Source organism: Eubalaena glacialis, chromosome 4 (assembly GCF_028564815.1).
Source record: "Eubalaena glacialis isolate mEubGla1 chromosome 4, mEubGla1.1.hap2.+ XY, whole genome shotgun sequence".
Taxonomy (NCBI): Eukaryota; Metazoa; Chordata; class Mammalia; order Artiodactyla; family Balaenidae; genus Eubalaena; species Eubalaena glacialis.
The window spans coordinates 9,549,160-9,568,759 of record NC_083719.1 but is presented as its reverse complement, the minus strand read 5'-3'; the positions used below and the strand labels follow the sequence as shown (position 1 = coordinate 9,568,759).

Below are 19,600 nucleotides of genomic sequence, written 5' to 3'. Positions count from 1 at the left end.
AATCCCAAACTCCTAGTGTGTCTTCGCTGCCACAGCCCGACCTGACTCCTTAACAAATGAAATGGTCAGGCATCTCTTTCGCCCGGGGCACCATGTGAAAAACTAACAGACACAAAGGGCCCTGTGATCTATGAGGTTTGGGAGCCTCTGAAATGATACAAAGTCAAGCTCTGCCCATTTATTGTGTTCAGTCACTTCTCACAAAGAAAAAGTATTTGATTCAAAAATTGAGTTTATACAATTAAATATTAAATTAGTTTTCTTCAAGAGCCAAATTATTTGTTTCCTTGTGGCTTCAGTTCGCTGCTGAACTTAAAACAATGTTTTTCTAGTGAATAAAGAAATGCTTGATGAAGAAACCATAATTGTTTATTAGTGGAAAAATGTAAAAGAAACATTGTATGCTTTTATTATCTGCACAAAGGAAACTATATTTATCTGCCATTTGCTCTTTTTTTTCTGTAATCAAAACTATTCCATCAGCCCTGTGCACCCATCTACCTCGATTTAAGTTGTAAGAATCTGTGGCAGCGATAACAATGTCTTTAAACTCATTGCAGTTTTCAATTAATTTTCAAATTAATCACAGCCATTCCACTGAGAGTTAGGTGGACACAGAGGTAATAAAAGCCTAGTCTAAGACTTCATCAATGTGTAGAAATTAAAGGTTATTGAACACTATCATCTTGAAAGAAATACTTTCTTCTTACTTTTTTTTTTTTTTTTTTTTACTATGGCACTTTAAAAAGAAGCTTTAATGTATTCAGTTGCACATGTATGGAATCTTTCAGTATAACGGTATACAGCTGGCCGGTCCCTACCCCTTTCACCCATCATCTGTAAGACCTACTAATAAATAGCCAGTGTTGGTTATTTTATTCAAAATAAAAGGTGATTATATCCTCTGCATTTTATATTTGGAAACATCCAAACACCAGAAATGGAGGTAAATTAATAGTTTTGTAGCAAAAGTACTGTGAAATATGATGAAAGGAAATATCTATGAATGGAATTCCTTTGCACCTAATGTCTAGTCATGAGAAATAATTGTGAATGGCCACCTGAACACTGTATTCTTTTTTTTTTTTTTCTTTTTTCTAACATTAAGAGTTTACCCAGAGTATTCACAGCTTCTTTAGAATCCCTTTAAGAGCAAAGTGAAGTAATAGACCCAGATAGGCGTGTTTTTGATATGGACACTAGTAACAACAGACCTAACTGAATGTCGATAGTTTGGGTTGTTTTTTTTTTCCCCTATTTTAGCAGTTAAACAACGACTCCCAAAATCTTTCCTTCCATTCCTAATGCATTTCTTCAGGTAACAACAACAAAAAATGCTAAGAGACATGATACGTGTAGTCATTCATCAGGATTTTATACTCAAGTGTCAGACTTGCTGTCTATAAGATTGCAAAATAACCAGTCAACGATACAAAAAGGGTTGGAGTGTGGCTTCATGGAGACAGAGCCACTGGTTTCCTCTCTTTTCTTTCCTTTTCTTGTCACTTGTAGTTTTGGTGTCATGTTGACAGAGCTTAACAACACCATTTAAGCCCCAGAGTGACACCTCTGCAGAGGCAGCCAGGGTCAGAAAAGGATGCTTGTCTTTAGCACCTTCCCTTCCCTTTCTGTGGCCCCCTGGTTCTCCTCACTGGGCAGCCCAGGCATCGTGGCCAAGAAAGAGAAGAGCTGGTCAGGCATCCACAGTGAGGCCTGTTTTCCTCTTGAGCATAAACAATTTCACAGAATATAAACATCTCATGAGGCCACTCTGATGAACCACAATGATGGTTCCAGACAAAATCAAGGCCCCCTTCTAATCATGTCTGAACACAGACAAAACATGAACATTGTCTGAACCACAGAACTGATGAAAACAACCACCTTTCCTGGATCATTTGAATGACTGCTGTTTCTTCACCAGTCGTGGTTTGAGCCTTGCTCAGTTCTTCATTCTTCTCAATAAGAGTCTTTAAGATACTCAGTCACAGAATTTCCCCCTCATCCTGGCAGCAACCAATCCAGAACAAAGTCCTGCTCCCTTGAATCTGCCCAAAGCACGAAGCCCAAATCCTGGAAGTATATTCTAACACCATCTTATTGAAATGCCCCACAGTCCCGTGATATAGGTTCTTTCTTGGGAGCAATAAGCCATGGGCATGTGTGGTCCTGATGGTCTTGGCTGGATGGCATCAACATGGTAGCAACTTGGTTTTTGAAGTTTACTCTTCCTGAATACCACCCCCTTACACCACATGACCCCGTGTCCATCAGGAAATTATCCACAAAACCATAAGAATTAGCGCTCTCTTCCTTCTTAGATAACATGCTTTTTCTACTAGATAATAATGCCCCCACATTACTGACTGCTACAATCCAGAGGCGGGAATGTTTGGAACTAGAGGCTGAGTGCATTGCAACACAGACTGATGAATGAGTTAGCTTGGGCAAATGTCACTTTGATTAAGCTTTGAATCTTGACAGTTGGGCACCAGGTTCCATTCACAGGCTCATCTGTGACCTTGGTCAAGTCACTGAACTGTCTGACCTGAATTTCCCCGTCTCCACAATAAGCACAGGAAATGCTAGCTAAGGTCCCTTCCCACTCCAAAATGTAAAGAAAATCAAACAAAAATACATATGTGAAAGTTTTGGAAATTGTAAGCCATCATTATGGCTACTCATGATGGTATAGTTATTTATAAATGTTAGTAATAATGTAACTGAACTCAGGTTTGGCCACTCACCGCTCATAAGCCAATAACTCGAGAGGCAAGTGTCAGTAGAAAGGAAACGTTCTTTAATCAGCAAAGCCGGCAATCTGGGGAGAAGGTGGACTTGTGTCCAGAGACCAACTCCGGTGATTCTGCTCAGCCATGGCAGTTTTTAAAGGCAAAATGGAGGGGCAGGAGGTTGGGTTCTGCGTCATTTTCCATTGTGTGCGGACTGGCTGACTCTTTCTTCAGATGTTATCTTGCCCACGTGATCTACCTGCAGGATTGCTTAGGGGGGCTACTGGGGGTAGAAAGCTAGTCTTACTTCTTTTTATCTAGGAGAAGAATCAACAGGTTAGACAAGACACGGTGTACTTTCAGGAGAACATAAGTCAGGAGTTAGTTTCAGTTGTTTAGGGATCTCATTCCTATAATTAGGTTCTTTTAAGGTTAGAGGGGAACAGAAATGGGCAAACAGGAAAGGGGCAAAAGAGCTGCTTTCAATTCCTATTTCTGTTATCGTTTAGACTAATTTGAATCCGGCACTGTCCTGAAGGCGAGAGGTCACCTACAAGGGCTTTAAATGCAGCTCTTGCATTTTCTGAATAATGTCTCTTACTCAGTGTATGATCATTACCTATTTATAGTCTGTCTTCTCCACTAAACTATAAGTGGTTTGTAGTCCGGACTCAATATTCATATCCCCAGGACCTAGGACTAGTCCTAATTCATTAAAAGCCTTATCAAATACTTCTGGAAGGAGACAATGCATGGGTGCTATTTTCAGACAATTGGTTACCTCATTTTAAAGAATATCTTCCAATAACTTTCTCACTTGGTACCTCTTCTAAGACCAGATTTTGTTAGAAATTAAGATTTTATTAAGATTTTATTTAAAGGAAGTATCTCTGTTCAGTGTTATCTGAAATAAATTAAGTTGTCATCCTTTGGAGAACTAAAATAAGGTGACAAAGATGTACTTGTATGTGTGAAACATGCTTCAAATATTTGCAGGACTAAAATCAGCAATGGATATGGTAAAGTAACTGCTATCGCCCAGACCAGACTCTGGTTAGCAATCGGCCCTGAAGTATGTGCTCACAGCTTACATTATAAAGACACGATGACAAGTGCCATGGGACACGTTCTCACTTCCAGAAACGTGGAGCCTCCCATGGTATCTTAAGAGATGGTGTCCCTGCATTTAGAATATATCTCCCAATACAATGTGACTTCTGTCAGAAGTTCAGAAGTTTTCATCAACAGAATCATTAAAAGCACCGTTTCAGTTGTTTCACAGAGAATTGTCAGATGATACAGTTACCTGATTAATAAGTGTGCTGCATTCTATGATTTATACACTGTACATTTCTAGTCCATTATTTGATATTATTTAACATTAAGTCTTCTTTAATACACACACACGTATATATATAGTATAGTAAAACCTTTTGAGGATGATCCAGGCCTTTGTGGCCTTTTCTCAAATTCTTAATCTAATCCTGAGGTAGAATCCTCATCAGCTCCTGATGTTGACAAGGTAAAAACTTGCTTAAAAATACGTGAATGATATACTCCTAACCAGGATCTTGGGCATCAAATCCCTTCCCTCTTGTTGCCACTGAAGGTTCACAGGACCAGGTGATTTTCCTAAGCATAATGGATTGTTAATTTTAAAATGGGTACCTAGTCGTAGAATATAAACATTTTCCATAAAGTCATTATGGCTTACAAGGAGAAGTTTATGGGTACTAATTTGTCGTTCTTTTCCCTTGGGCTGTTATCACTAAGCACACCCTTTTAGAATTTCCAGGGCAACTAAATGCTTGTAGGTATGAAGTTAATTTTTTATTGTGGGGCATACTTTTATTGAAAAAGTCTAGTTGCATTAATGAATAAATAAATAGTATTTAAAACTCAATTGTTACTGAATAAGTATTACAATAAAACTGGTAATATTCTTTGTAATCTAATGCACTTTCAGAAGTCTTCAATAGAAGCAGAAAGTCACTGGTACTTAAAATACATGTGATTAAAAATGGTAAATAATGGCATAAATTTTGCCTGAACATTTTACATTATTTTCACCTCTCAACCCCTAAAAGCCTATTGCTGGGCTAAGATTTACTTAAGGTGCCCAGTATCCGTAATAGTTCAGAAATAACCGATTTTCCCATTATTTTACTGTTTGTCTCTCTGCAGTTCAGCCCAGTAGAAAACCTGCTAGTTGAAACTGCTCCTGCTTATTCTGAAATAATAGATGCCAGTCTCCAAAAGGGGGTCCTAGCCTAACGCATCCACCCCACTGGCTCCAGGCTGGGCCTGAGATGTAAGGCAACAGGGGTCGCCAGTTAATGTGGACCAGCAGATGGGAGAAGGAGAGGGGGCTTCCGGGAGGGATTCACTGGGCATCTCTTTGGTATCCATCCTGCCCCCTACAGTCCGTTCTCAACCCCACAGCCAGAGGGATCCCCTCTGTAGACCCAGCGTTATCAAGGTATAATTATTAGACAATAGGCATGCCATTTTAGGCCTGTAGTTTATGAGTTTTGACAGATGCATACATCCTTGCAACCACCAACACAGTGATCCTCTAAAAATATGAACCAGATCACGACATTCGGTTGGCTCCCAGATCTGTCGGAGAAGAAGCCAACGGCCTGCTGAGGCTGACAAATGCTGTGTAATCTGGGCCCCATTGCCTCTCTCAACATGGTCCCCAAGACTTGCGCCACTTCACTCGCTGGCCTTCGCACCTCTTGTCTGACATGCCAAGCATGCTCCTGCCTCAGTGTCTTGTGACCGTTCTCCCTTTTGGAACGTCCCTTCCACCCGGCAGCACCTGTAGGTCTGTGCCCCAGGTCACCTTCTCGGGAAGGTCTTCCACGGCCACTGTATTTGCAGTGTCAACGGACACACACACACACATACACACACACACGTGTCTGGCCTACGTCTGCCCTGCTTTATTCTTCCCACCACGCTTGTATCAGTTTCCTGTGGCTGCCATAACAAAGAACCACAAACTAGGTGGCTGAAAACAGCAGAAATTATACTCTAAGAGTTCGGGAGATCAGAAGTCCCCAATCAAGGTGTTGGCAGGGTTGGTTCTGTCTAGAGGCTCCGAAGGAGAAAACATGCCACGCCTCTCTCCTTCTGGCAGTTGCAGGAAGTCCTTGGCACCCCTGGGCTTATAGCCACATCCCTGCAATCTCTGCTTCCATTTTCACGTCACCTCCTCTCTCTGTCTCTGTGTGTCCTTTTCTGTCTCTTATAAGCACACTGTCATTGGATTTAGTGCCCGTCCTAATCCAGTGAGAGCTCATCTTGGTCCTTAATTACATTTGCAAAGATGCTGTTTCAAATAAAGTTACATTCTGAGGTTCCGAGTGGACTTGAATTTTGGGGGGACACTATTCAACCCAATACACACTTATCACTCTCTGGCAAATAATATATTTTGCCCTTTCAGTAATTAATTGCCAGTTACCATTAGAAGGTTCCCCGAGGACAGGAACTTTTGCCGCGTCCAATACTGCATCCTCAGTGGCCACTCAGTGAACGTTGGCTGGAGGAGTGAGGGGTTCATGGCTGAATCCCAAGGTGAAGCAGGCAGCCAGGCAGCCTGCGGGAATATGGCGAGAAGTGGTGGCTACTGGCCTTACTGAAATAAGCTGAGGGTCAGAGAAGTTGCAGTTCCAAATAGATAAACAGGAAGTGGTTGGGAAGTCAGGATAAATTAATAGAGGCAGCTGCCTGATAATCAGAAGTCAGGGATGAGTCCCAGAGGCATAAATTGGAGGTGGTGCCTCTTAGGATACTCCAGACAGCTCCCGCTATATCCTTGGAGTCACTCCAATGGGGTGGTCTCTTCTAGGCTTAGGAGGGCCATATCCTGGGGTCAGATGGGCCTCTGCATCTGATATACAAATTAACACAAAGTCAGTGATGTAAAAAAACACGTTTCTTCTCTTATGGTTCTGAAGGCCAGAAGTCTGAAATCAGGTGTACTGGCCCATAAGTAAGGTGTCAGCAAGGCCATGCTGCTTCCAGAGGTTCTGGGCAAAATCCTTTTGCTTGCCTTTTCCAGCTTCAAGTGCCGCATTCCTTGCATTCCTTGGCTCCTGGCCCCGTCCTCTGTTCTCAGAAGCAGCAGCATATCATCTTACTTCAGTGGTCTGTTACCTTCTGATTCTCTGTGAAGTTCGTTTTGCCATGTAAGGTGACATTAACAGGTTCCAAGGATTAGGACCTGGACACCTTTGGAGCATGATTCAGTCTACCACAGTATCCTAACCAGAGACCCGCCACAAATAGTGGGACAGGTAGAGAGATCCCAGATTCTTTCCTCCTGATTTCCTAGTGCATGAAGTGGTGGGGATTGTGTCCTTTCACCCGGCAGGGACGGCCCCTTCTCTCCTCTATGAGTTTCTCTTCTGACAGCAGAGCAGTTTGTAAAGAAAGAGTCGGATTTGCAGCGAGTTAAGCAAGCATGCTGGCCTTGTGCTCATCACATTTGCATTCTCTCTCTTTTGTCTGCTTGATTTTTCATTCCTGTTTCATCACATCATCATAGATGATTTGTCTGAGTTGCTTCAATATTTCTTGAAAAGAGAGGGTATAATTAATAATACAGATTTTAGATGAGAAGAAAGTCACTGACAATAGGGAAGAACTGCTGGCTTCGTGGTCCCCGTTTCTAGTTTCCCTGGAGCTAAACGTGTCTACAAGGAGTAGTATGGTTGCTCCATCCAGAGACATGTCGAGAAACTATGGTTGAGTGAATTAACGCTGTTGCTTTCCCAAAATGTAAAGCTTGGAGAGAGACACTGCTTTCTAAAAACTATGGCAATTGTGTTTGCTTTCTAGGCAGTCGTAATTCCAGTGCTACCATTTATATAAAAGCAAAGATGTGTTTTTTAAATGTGATTAACCATATAAAGGGCAGCTTTTTGTTTTGGCGACAAACTATTCAGAGATGAGAATTGAGACATTCGTGCTTACATGTGTTTATCATTGGATAAGTTCTTATCTGTCAACAAGCATGAAAACATCTCCATTTTAAGAAAAAAAAAAAATCTTTCCACCTAACTTATTCTTGTGACCACTGTCTCTACATCCCCTTAACCCCATCATTTCAACAAGGCCAAATCAAAAAACAAGACACCCCATCTCATTGGCTCTGGATGGAAAAGTTAAAGCCAATATGGTCTTTAAAACTTTTAGCTAGAGTTCAAAAGATTATAAACGGTTGAGATTTTCATACCCTTAAATAATGTCCCTACAGCCCCACTACCAATGTAGTTTATTGACCTTGCAGTCAAAAGTGAACTCTCTCCCTCCGACATAAAGCTTTGCTGAAAAATCACAGTTGGAATTTCTGAAGACTCTGATTGTCCTGGGGCTCTTTTCGACACGGAAGTCAACTTGATAAAAATGTTGTGACAGTACATCAGCTCTGTTTCAGCGGCAGCCTAACACAGTAACAAATTTCAAACTGTTTGCTATTTAGCTCTGTGCTAAGCGCCTTGTAATTTTAACAACTCAGAGAGTCCTTATAAGAGTGACGGTTTAGTCACAATATTGTCGGTCTGTGTGACAAGTTTTAATGGAGAAAAGGTTACATTTGCATATTCTCCAGTTCCATGAACATTTCTCAAGTGAAGCCCAGTAACAAATGAGAGTTATGAGCTGGGCTTCTGTAGAAAATTGTAGATGGTTCTTATTTTTCATTCTTCTCTTCTTCATCTAGTTATATACAATACCTGACATTTCTTGAGGGCCCACACTGTGTGCCAGACATTGCTCTAAGGGGGTCCTATATATTACTTCTAATCATCCCAACAGTACTCTAAGGTAGAAATTATTATCTCGGTATAACGGATGGACTCCACGGACATTTACTCAGAGCAGACCTCGCATGCCAGCCAGTGGAGATTCAGCAGCAAACAAGACACAGACAGGAGGAACGCTCACAGAGGAACAGGATCTGAACCAACTGTGACTGTATCCAAAAATCTTTGCCCTTCCTAGGACTCTGCCTCTGAAGGGAGATGGGGGAAAAATCATTTCAAAATGGCACATTTTAATGCACAGTTTTTACTACAGGCTGCAGTAGTGTCTCTTCTTACACTTATATTCCTTCAAATAAGTCTAATGTCTAAATGAATACACAACAGTAAAAGGTTATTTTTTTAAAATTAAATGGGTATGATATAAATTTTAAAAATATACAGATATATATATATATACCCTTATAACAGTCTTAGAGTAACAATTAGTAGTATATATCTAGCTTCTAATAGTTTGCCAAGCACTTTCACTTTCATATAGATTATTTTATGGTGTCTTTTAAAAAGAATTCCCATGAAATAGATGGTATTATTCTCTATTTTTGATCCATGGAAACCAAGGCCAGCAGGCACTAAGGGACTCTCCTGTATTTATAGTCTAGAAGGGAGAAAGCCAGATGCTCAAGTTCTGAACTCTTTCCTAATTATCCTGATGCCAAATCCTGTGCCAGCTCTACTACAGTAATCACGGAGTAAAAGATTTATAACATGCTTACTCATCAAAAATGATCAAATGCAGTCCATGTTTAGACCAGGGTATCTCAGTCCTGGCTCTAATGATATTTTGGGACAGACGGTTCTTTGTCGTAGGGGATTGTGTCTGCATTGTAGGATGTTGAACAGCATCCCTGGCCTGTGCTTCCTGGATGCCAGTAGCATCTTCCAGTTGTGACAACCGAAACTGTCTTCCGGCGTCGTCAGACGTCCCCTAGGGACACGGTTTTAAACATGTTTATTTTTTAGACATTGTCTAAAAAAAATCACTGTTTTAGACAGTATATCTGTTTTAGACATTACTTCAAGACAGTGATTACAGCAGGCATCATTGTTAGACGGTTAAATTTATCTATTTGAAAGCAGGAAGCTAGAGTTTATTTCCGCCCCACCACTTAAGTTCATGAACATCTCTAAGTCTAAATTTCCTCCTGCATGAAATGAAAGGAAACTACATAAGGCTAGTTAAGGAAGCGTGAAAGCATGTGAACAGGGAACCTTGGCAACCGACTTTTGGTTTGTACTCGCAGTATTACTTAAGATTATTTTTTTGTCTGTTCTGTAAGCCTAAGCATATCTAAATGTCCTTAGATTTCTTTGTCACAGTACTGACCACAGACCAGGCCCAGACTTTTTGTATATGAGTGAAAGGCTCTTCGTGATCTCATGCTAACCTTGCTTTCCAGCTTCATTTCCACCACCCGCTTCGTAATTCCCAGGCAGCCCCTCCCACCCCCCCCCCGCGGCCTCCTGTCCCACAGCCAGCCCGGCTGAATGCACACCTTTCCCAAATCTGTCAACCCCTCTTATGGCCCCATATCTTCCCTCGTGCTGTTCTTCTGCTGGTTTGGTCTTTTCCAGAGCTTTTTTTTGTCTTGTGAGCACTCTTTGTTCTTAAGGATTAAGACCTCGTGTGAAGGATAACCAACAAGGACCTACGGTATGGCACAGGGAACTATACCCAATGTTTTGTAATAACTATACGGGAAAAGAACCTGAAAAAGAATACACACACACACACATATACACATATATATCTGAATCACTTTGCTGTACATGTGAAACTAACAACACTGTAAATCAACTATACTTCAATTGAAAAAAAAAAAAAGACCTCATGTGAAGAATCCATGCCTTGTACTGAACTCTGGCCCAAATAAGACAGGCATTTTATTTCCTCTAGCTCTTCCCTAGAAGCACATGGGCAGCACAAAATCCAAGCAGAATCGCATCTAGGTAACACAAAGCTTTTCTAGAAAAAGAGGCTTGGATGACACTTTGGAATTTTCCTCCTTCTATTGATTTTGGGCTCTGTGTGTGTGTGTGTGTGTGTGTGTGTGTGCACATGTGTGTGCGTGCATGCACTCTCATGTGTGCATCTGTGCATGCCTGCATCGACACAAGCAAGGCCATGTGTTTGCATGTGTGCAGAGCCCCTAAGACTGTTCCTCCAGAGCTCTTGTTCAAAGACGTTCTTGATCTATGCTGTATAAGCCTAATAGAGCAATTCCCATCTGGTTAATAAAAGAGGCTGAAATGAATTCTTTACTAATCACTTTCCAATAGCACAGGCTTACCTGAATTCATCTTAGCCATCCATTGTCTTTACATGACACTTCTAATTTTAATTTACAGGTGTTCTGTAGATTTTGATTTAACTTGAACAAAGGATATAATTTTAAGAGGCTGCTATTATAAGAAAAAAGACTGTGCTTTCTGGATGTTGCCCATTGAGGTGGTTTAGAATCATGCAACGGAAGGAAATGAAATTAAAAAGAAAAACAGGCTTCCTGTGTTTTCATCCATAATTTTTTTCTACTGTGATCACCTAGCCAAAAAAAAAATCGGATAGTTTGTCCATTATCAGCGATCCCTTAAGTATGTTTTGTGGCAAAGGTGCTCCTGTACTATATGCCCTTTTGAAAATGGGTGTCTGCCTAAGATTTTAGGTAAATTTATTAGGTACTTACTGCACATCAAATCGAATGCTTTATCTTTCCCATAAAAACTGAGCCAATTCAAAAGGAATCCTATTCCATACTGTCTTCAGTAGCTGTAAGGAAGCACCAACATGCTTCACGATTTGCTTGACAACCTCTACCAGTTGTGATAAAGAAAAGATAAAGAGAACAGGTTAGAATCTATGAGGAAACTTTTAACCTTTGTCTGCTCCATCTCTGTCCCATTTTTCATGACTCCTCTTCTGAGATGACAACACTGACCTGGCATCAATAGGATGTATGCTTTTGAGTTGTTTTTCCAGGAGTCGAGTGATTGCTGCAAAGCTGTCTCTCTTCCAGCCTGGCCTTCGGAGAAATAGTACCCTTTCGTGGCTCGTGGGGTCAGGGTTTTATCTGTGGTCTCAGAGGTTGCTTCTTTTATGTCTCTGTTAAAAATTGGCTCCCTGATACAAGAATGCAACCCATACATCCGGCTCTGTTAGCGCCATGCTCTAACTGGTTGAGCTGATCGATTTCACGAAAGAATATTCATTTGCATAATGGTACAGTTAACCTTGTGTTTTAGAATGGATTTAAGTATCCTGGAGCATATTTCTTAAAGTTAAATAAACAACCAGTTTCTTGGAGTAGCTCAGATGTAAACAGGAGGATACAGGAAAAGAATGCACCATGCATAAGATTTATTAACATTGTTTGAATAAACCTAACAACTCTTTAAATAAATAATTTCCTTTTATAAAGGCTTCTTTGTTTTTTTTTACAAATGTATTTATTTGTTTTTAATTTATTTTATTTTTGGCTGTGTTGGGTCTTCGTTGCTGTGCGTGGACCTTCTCTAGTTGTGGCGAGCGGGGGTTACTCTTCGTTGCGGTGCACGGGCTTCTCATTGCGGTGGCTTCTCTTGTTGCGGAGCATGAGCTCTAGACCCGCGGGCTTCAGTAGTTGTGGCTCCTGGGCTCTAGAGTGCAGGCTCAGTAGTTGTGGCTCACAGGCTCAGTAGTTGTAGCACACGGGCTCAGTAGTTGTGGCTCACAGGCTCAGTAGTTGTAGCACGTGGGCTCAGTAGTTGTGGCTCACAGGCTCAGTAGTTGTGGCTCACAGCCTCAGTAGTTGTAACACATGGGCTCAGTAGTTGTGGCTCACGGGCTTAGTTGCTCCGTGGCATGTGGGATCTTCCCAGACCAGGGCTCAAACCCGTGTCCCCTGCATTGGCAGGCAGATTCTTAACCACTGTGCCGCCAGGGAAGCCATATAAAGGCTTCTTTTTACAATACTTTTATCCCTAGAAAATTGTTACATTATGATAATAACAATAATAATTATAAATATAACAAAGATGGCATTAACTGCTATTGTGACATTTTAGATTGGACCCATCCAGTTATATTTTCTCTTGTCTGATAATTTAACTAAATGCTGTACCTGAACAAGACTGTTGAAATAACATATTAGAAAATAAATGTGATCTTATAAATTATCTACTGAAGCCTAAATGAAATATGTCTATATTAATAAAATCATGTGCCATTTTAAGTCATTTTTTTCAATCTTCATAAACATGTAACTTCAGTTGATACATTTAAGATTATATATGTATACGTGCACATGTATATACTTACAAACCATTTACTCAAGGAAATCTTTTCAAATCCTTTTTTAAGTTGGTGCATGGGTAAGGAAACCAGAACAATCAGTTGTGAAATATTCCCATGTAAACTCTCATAGGCGTTACATAAGTGAGTTAACCATAGGCTAACAGTATTGCAGGATTTCCCTCTCATGTTCTCCTGCCTTCCTTTTGTTCAGAGAATTTGGATGGAGAGACCCGGAACTGCCTGAAGTGATTCAGATGTTGCAACATCAGTTTCCTTCGGTCCAGTCTAATGCTGCAGCCTATTTACAGCACCTCTGCTTTGGAGACAATAAAATTAAAGCCGAGGTAAGCACTGCTTGGAACCGCAAATGACTGGTGTCAGATTCATCACCTCTCAGGTGTTCAGAGTAATGTTCAAAGAGAAAGAAACACAAAGCTTAAAGTTATGTTATCAAAACTTAGATCCACATTTACGACTGAAGCATAGCACTTTTCATCTAAGTATTTGGCATGCTTATGTATACATTCTTCTTTTTTATATTTGAATACTGAAGGAATAGAGGACCAAGGGTATATGCTAGTATCACAGAGATAAGATTATGAAACGCTATACTTTTGGTGTGATTTGCCTTTTTCTTCCCAATTCCATCTCTGGAGTCATCTCTGCTCCTAAATCCTAAAGAAATACAAAGCATCTTTGTTGTCTCGTCAGATTACAGCAAGATTCCCACATCAATATATGGTATCCTCTGTCCTTTCTGGAAAACTCATTGGTAAGGTGGGAACTTTAGGCAATAAACCAGCTTTGTGTTATAACCAAGCATTCTGAGCCATTTTCAAAGATGCCAGTGGATATCATACAGATAACATGTGTTCTGTTAAAGAGACTACTATCTGTGTCCAGCATGTAAACAATTGTTAACATGCTCTAAGTTTTTGGAATACTTTAAAGTGCATAAATTGTGGTGTGTGATATTTCTGGAAAATCACAGTGGTCAGCACAGCTAACTCTGATTTTTTAGACAAGGGACAAAGCGTTTGCCTATGAGCAGCTGAGTAATCAAATTTTTAGAAGAGATTTTATAAGCTACAAAGAGTCATCTCCATAGCATGTAAGCAATTTTGAGGATGAGTCTAAATTAGTTTAAGAGTGGAAAGAAGAGATTTGAAGATATAATTGCAATTTATTATAGATTTTGCTTGCTTGCATTGAGATGTATATAGCCTAGCAGCTTTTCATCTTTTTTTTTCCTGTCTCTCTTCCCCCATGACTACGGAGGGCTTGACCCGTGCTCGTTCTTATTTGAACAGTCATATTTCTTTATGGGATGAATATAGGGCAGTGGTCTCAACCAGGTGTGATTTTTGCCTCCCGAGGGACACTTGACAACATCTGGAGGTATCTTTGGTTGTCAGAACTGAAGAAGGTTGTGGTGGAGCCTTCAGCATCTAGTGGGTAGCAGTCAGGGTTTTAACCCAACTCAGGTTCAGTTTCTCACCGCTCAAAAGCTGATACTTGAGAGACAAGTGTTGGTAGGAAAGGAAAGCTTGCTTTATTCAGGAGGCCGGCAACCTGGGGAGAAGGTGGACCTGTGTCCAAGAGGCAACTACCAACTGCCGATCAGGGGGCAAGAGCTTTTAAAGGGGGGTTTCGGGGGTGTACAGGTGGCGGACGTGGCTACATGCAGAACAGCACCGTCAGCTCTGACAGTCATCTCGAAATTGGTCATGCCATGGTCTGATCAGGGTCATCTTGATTATTTTAAGTGCAGTTAGTCTTCAGTTCCAGGGTCGGCTCGTTCCCATGTCCTTGAGGCCAGTTCTTGGAATTGTGCAAGATGGAGCAGCTTATGTCACGGCTTCAGTCTGGGCATCATGTAGTTAACTTCTTCCGCCAGGTGGGTGTTTCAGTATCTACAAATCAGCTCAAAGAATATGGCTCAGAATATTATCTATAGCCCTTGGGGAGGAACTAAAGGTCTTCGACTTTGTTTAATGGCTAAACTATTCTTACTTTGTCTTGCTTGACTGTTTCCCTTTCTTTCTGCATTTTCTCACTTCTCTGATTAAATTTATTCTTTGGCTAAAGTTTTTCTACAGACAAGAGACAGGTGGACAACACAGAGGGTCTGTCCTGGGAAAGCCCCATAGGGTCCTGCTCGGTTACAAAGGATGCTGCAGAACATTCTATAATACACAGGGCAGCCTCCATAATGAGGAATTATCCAGACCCAAATATCCGTAGTGCCAAGGCTGAGATAAAAGAAATTATTGTTCATCTAAGATAACCTTAAAGTGTCAAAAAATACTCTTAAAATGATCTAAGAATAAAGTTATGTGGCTCCTGTCCCAAATAGTAATTATTGTAATCATTCTCTGCCTTTAGTATAAAACAAAATAGCCATTCAAAATGAAGGATAGATTTCTGATTAAGGGGTAACATACCATCATTTTTGGAAGATTATGCCTTTGAGGGTTTCTCTAAAGACCATGAAAGTGTTTCATCCCATGACTGGCATAAAGTTGATTCAGAAGTGGTGTGGCTACCCCTCAACAGCAGGACTCCTCCCCCAAATTTGGTTCTGATGTCAAGACTGAGGACATTGCACACACCCCACGAGGGTGTGAAAAGGTGTGTTACTCACATAATGAGGCTTATGAGGGTGAGCAGGGCGGCTCCCATACGGGGCTGAACTTGGCTGGAGAGCACAGGAAAGAAGAACGGCTCAGGGATTTGGCGGTGGTTATGGGCTGTACCAGGGTGGGGTTCGTACGTGCAGACAGGGACTTGCATGACTTGAACCTCCTACTGGTGCCAAAGGAAGAGGCATGAGAGCTTTGTTATCAGCTTGCTCAGCTGTGGGCAGAAGAGAAAGAGCTGTCAGAGCCCAAACATGAAACAACACAGTCAGATGCCATGACTGGGCAAGTTCAAAGTCGCTGCCTCTGTCTGCATGACCCATGAGTGGCCTTGAAGCCTCTCCTTAGCAATGGCGCCCAACAGCTAACTGACTATGGACTTGTGTATGGCCGCATCAGAAGCATCCCCGTGCCCTGTGGGAGACAAAAGGTGGTGTGAGGGAAGGGGTGACCAGCACACACATCAGTGTCGGAGAGATACATCTTCCCACGCCGCTTCCCTACTCACCAGCTGTGTCTCCTTGAACAAACTGATTGTCGACTCTTATCTTTAAAATAGAGATGCTGATACCTCCCCTGTAGAGTCTCTGTAGGGACTAAATGACTTAATGGATGCAAACTGCTAAGTGGTGACGTACTCATTTATTCATATTCTTTTTTGGCCAGGAACACAGTTAAGACACTTAAGTTACTATTTTATGTGTGTATGTATATGTCTGGGTGTATGTGTGATCATTTTTTAATTTTGCTGTGGGTGCCCCAAGGTTGCCTGTATCACCTCTCCTGACAGCTGGTCCTTAGAGCTGTGGTTCATGTGGAATTCATTCCTCTCCTCCACCTCCTAGAGGCTCCGGATGCAGACACGACCTCATGATAATGTCCCCCGGGCACCTGGGAGGCTGGGATGACAAGGAAGGAAAAGGTATGTAGGGCACAGCCTGATGTCATGTTGACAAAATGAGATAAAAGTTAGTAAAAGTGAGCCAGAGGAACCGGGCAAATGTAGGAGGCGTACATAAAATGCAGAGTGGGCCATCTGGAGTTTCTCTTTGTCTCTCCTTCAGTCACACTGGGAGGCCACGTGTGTGCTTGTGTATACACACACACACACACACACACAGATACACAGATGTGTAGGGACTTTGCACAGACCTATTTTGTTCTCTCATTCTAACTCAAGCCCAAACCATCATTAATGGTTCTCCCTTTGTGACGGATGGCTGCCTGTCATCTCTTCATATACGGGCATTGATTTTTGTAATTACTTATTGTCCAAATACTTGCCAGATTTACTCAGTCTTCTAGTCTTTCTATTGCGTTTTATTGAATTGATTTAGCCCTTCTGTCTACATTTCATTATGGGTATTGACTTTGTCCACACAATGGATAGGCCGCTGAGCAAAAGGCAGAATTAAATCTCCTGTATGTGGAGGGTCATAAATCATGGCTTTCTCATTCTTTATTACAGTGCTTTGTACAGTTTTCATAGAATGAAGCCAAGAAATTCAGTTCTGTTCAAAATGATGCCGGATCTCATAGGTACAGAGTTGAGAATTCACTTCCATAAATCAGCAGACAGAAACCCTGTCCCTGACTTGTCCTACTGGTCTAGTGAACTTGGATTTGAGGCATTCTCCTGGTTCCCTCCCAGCAGGGAGGTGGAAATGAGGGGAGAAGGATGGGTGTGGTTAGTTCAGCAACCACCAGTGACTGTGGGAGAGTCTGCAATCCACTGGGTGCCCTGACCCGGGGCACAACATTCAGTTAGGAGATGCTTTGAAGACCAGCAAGTGTCCAAAAATTGGGGTAGGAGGGTGTCATGCAAACAAGAGTTCAAAGTCAGGCTGAGATAAGATCAGAAGAAAAGCAGGTGAGCAAAAACGAAAGAGGAGGGGGGAAGGAGACAGTGGAAGCAGAAGATCCAGGCATTGTAGCAAACACACCACAGCTTATCTGGTGCAGCTCATTTCCGTGGGCTGGCGAGTAGCTAAGATGTAGGCGGGTCCCCCAGCTTTAAAGAGCAGAGGTGTGATTGGCGTGGATGGTTGTCAGTAATATTTGAACTATGTCTGCCATCCACGCTGCCTCCTAAATTGTTGGGAATGTCAAAATAAAATGAGCTTTAGATAATCTAGGTAGTTTTTAGACATGAAAACCTGCTCATGTGTATGTACTATAGGAATCTTTTAGGAGGTGCCTAAATGTTGATAATTTTTTAATGGTTTTCCAAAAATCTTTTTTTCATTCTTTCTGGGAACCTTCATCAGTTAAGAACATTAAGGACATCCCATTGATTTAGGGATAATACTAAGTGCCTCTCATGGGTTATAATGATTTGGATTTATTTACGCTCCTCCCTCCTGTGTTTTCCCCCATTTCTTCTCATGCATAAATAGAGCAGGCAGGTGGGCACCCCCAGTTCACACCGGGCAGGCCTACACAGACAGGGACATGTGTATCCATGGGTGTGCTACATGGTGGCATTCAAAGCAGTATGTTGTCTAGAGATAAAAAGGTATATGCACATTTTTTATGTGAGAAGAAGGGATTATTTTTAAATGTTTGAATACTTTATTTCATTATAAATTAATAAATTAAATTTAATAAAAGTTTAATACAATTAAATCTAAACATTTTAGTAATTTTAAAACGTATTTTTTAAACATAAGACCATTCACTTCAATAGCGTGCCTTTGTAAAAACTCAGACTTTATTGTATGATGTTACACGTGAGAAGGACTTATATCCATGTCTCTGTAATGGATGAATGGCTGGTGACCACCACTGATTTAATTTAGATTTTGGCCTGATGGCCTCTTTGTACATGAAAAATTGTCTTTAGCCATCAAATGTGTAACCCAAGTATTTGAAGATCTTAGACAGTAAACGTATGCAATCTGAAAATAAGAACAGTTTCTCTAAGAAACCAACACTGATTTTATTTTGCTAACTCCCAACGAAACTCTTCCCAATTATCATCATCCTAACTCCAATAAAACATTTCTTGTTTTTAAAGAAATGGAATTTCCAGTTCTAGTGGAAAGAAGAGTTTATCGACAGCCTGTTCTGGGTTAGTAGGAGGATCAAATATTAATAACATAGATCCTACCTTTAAGGGATCCACAACCCCCTGGAGGAACAACATGTAAACAGGGCAATATTACACCTTGTGCAAATAAGCACCATGGAAAAGCAAATCCCCATCCTGTGAGACTGTTTGCAAAATGCTTAAAACCTAGCCTTGTGGAGTCAGAGAAAAATTCCTACACTGGATTCTAAATTAGAAGTTGCCAGAAAATATAGCCAAAGTCACACTCACTTAGACTTGATGGAATAGGGGTTAGACTTAAGGGTATCTGTCCTTTGGAGAGCGTGTGTGTGTGTGTGTGTGTGTGTGTGTGTGTGTGTGTGTGTGTGCGTGCGTGTATGTGTGTATGAGATCATGTCCATATAGTTTCAATATATTTGTACCATTCATACTCATTTTTTCCCAGTAGCATTATTTTCTTTAGTGATGTTAACTAGAACATAGAAATTGACTTCTCTGTATAAAAATATGCATATTGGGGTCTGGGCAAGATGGCGGAAGAGTAAGACGCCGAGATCACCTTCCTTCCCACAGAAATAGTAGAAATACATCTACACGTGGAACTGCTCCTACAGAACACCCACTGAACGCTGGCAGAAGACGTCAGACCTCCCAAAAGACGCCCTCAGGCGACCTACATGCAGAGGCGGGTCCAAATCCAAAGCTGAACCCCGGGAGCTGTACGAACAAAGAAGAGAAAGGGAAATCTTTCCCAGCAGCCTCAGAAGCAGCGGATTAAAGCTCCACAAACAACTTGATGTGCCTGCATCTGTTGAATACCTGAAAAGACAACGAATCATCCCAAATTCAGGAATCTGAGCTGTGTGGATGAAAGGCTCTTGGTGCTCCAGCCAGGCATCAGGGCTGTGCCTCTGAGGTGGGAGAGCCAACTTCAGGACACTGGTTCACAAGAGACCTCCCAGCTACACGTAATACCAAACGGCGAAAATCTCTCAGAGATCTCCATCTCAACATCAAGACCCAGCTTCACTCAACGACCAGCAAGCTACAGTGCTGGACACCCTATGCCAAACAAC

At 41.4% G+C, this 19,600-nt stretch overlaps 1 protein-coding gene across 3 annotated transcripts in view; it reads left to right on the top strand.

Annotated features, from left to right (window-relative positions):
* CTNND2 (catenin delta 2) overlaps positions 1-19,600 on the top strand; it is a 975,434-nt gene that overhangs the window by 677,009 nt on the left and 278,825 nt on the right. For all 3 annotated transcript variants that reach the window (XM_061189131.1, XM_061189130.1, XM_061189132.1), the window contains one exon: positions 13,048-13,180. In XM_061189131.1, coding sequence (XP_061045114.1) covers positions 13,048-13,180 — 133 coding nt within the window. The remainder of the gene's footprint in view (positions 1-13,047; positions 13,181-19,600) is intronic.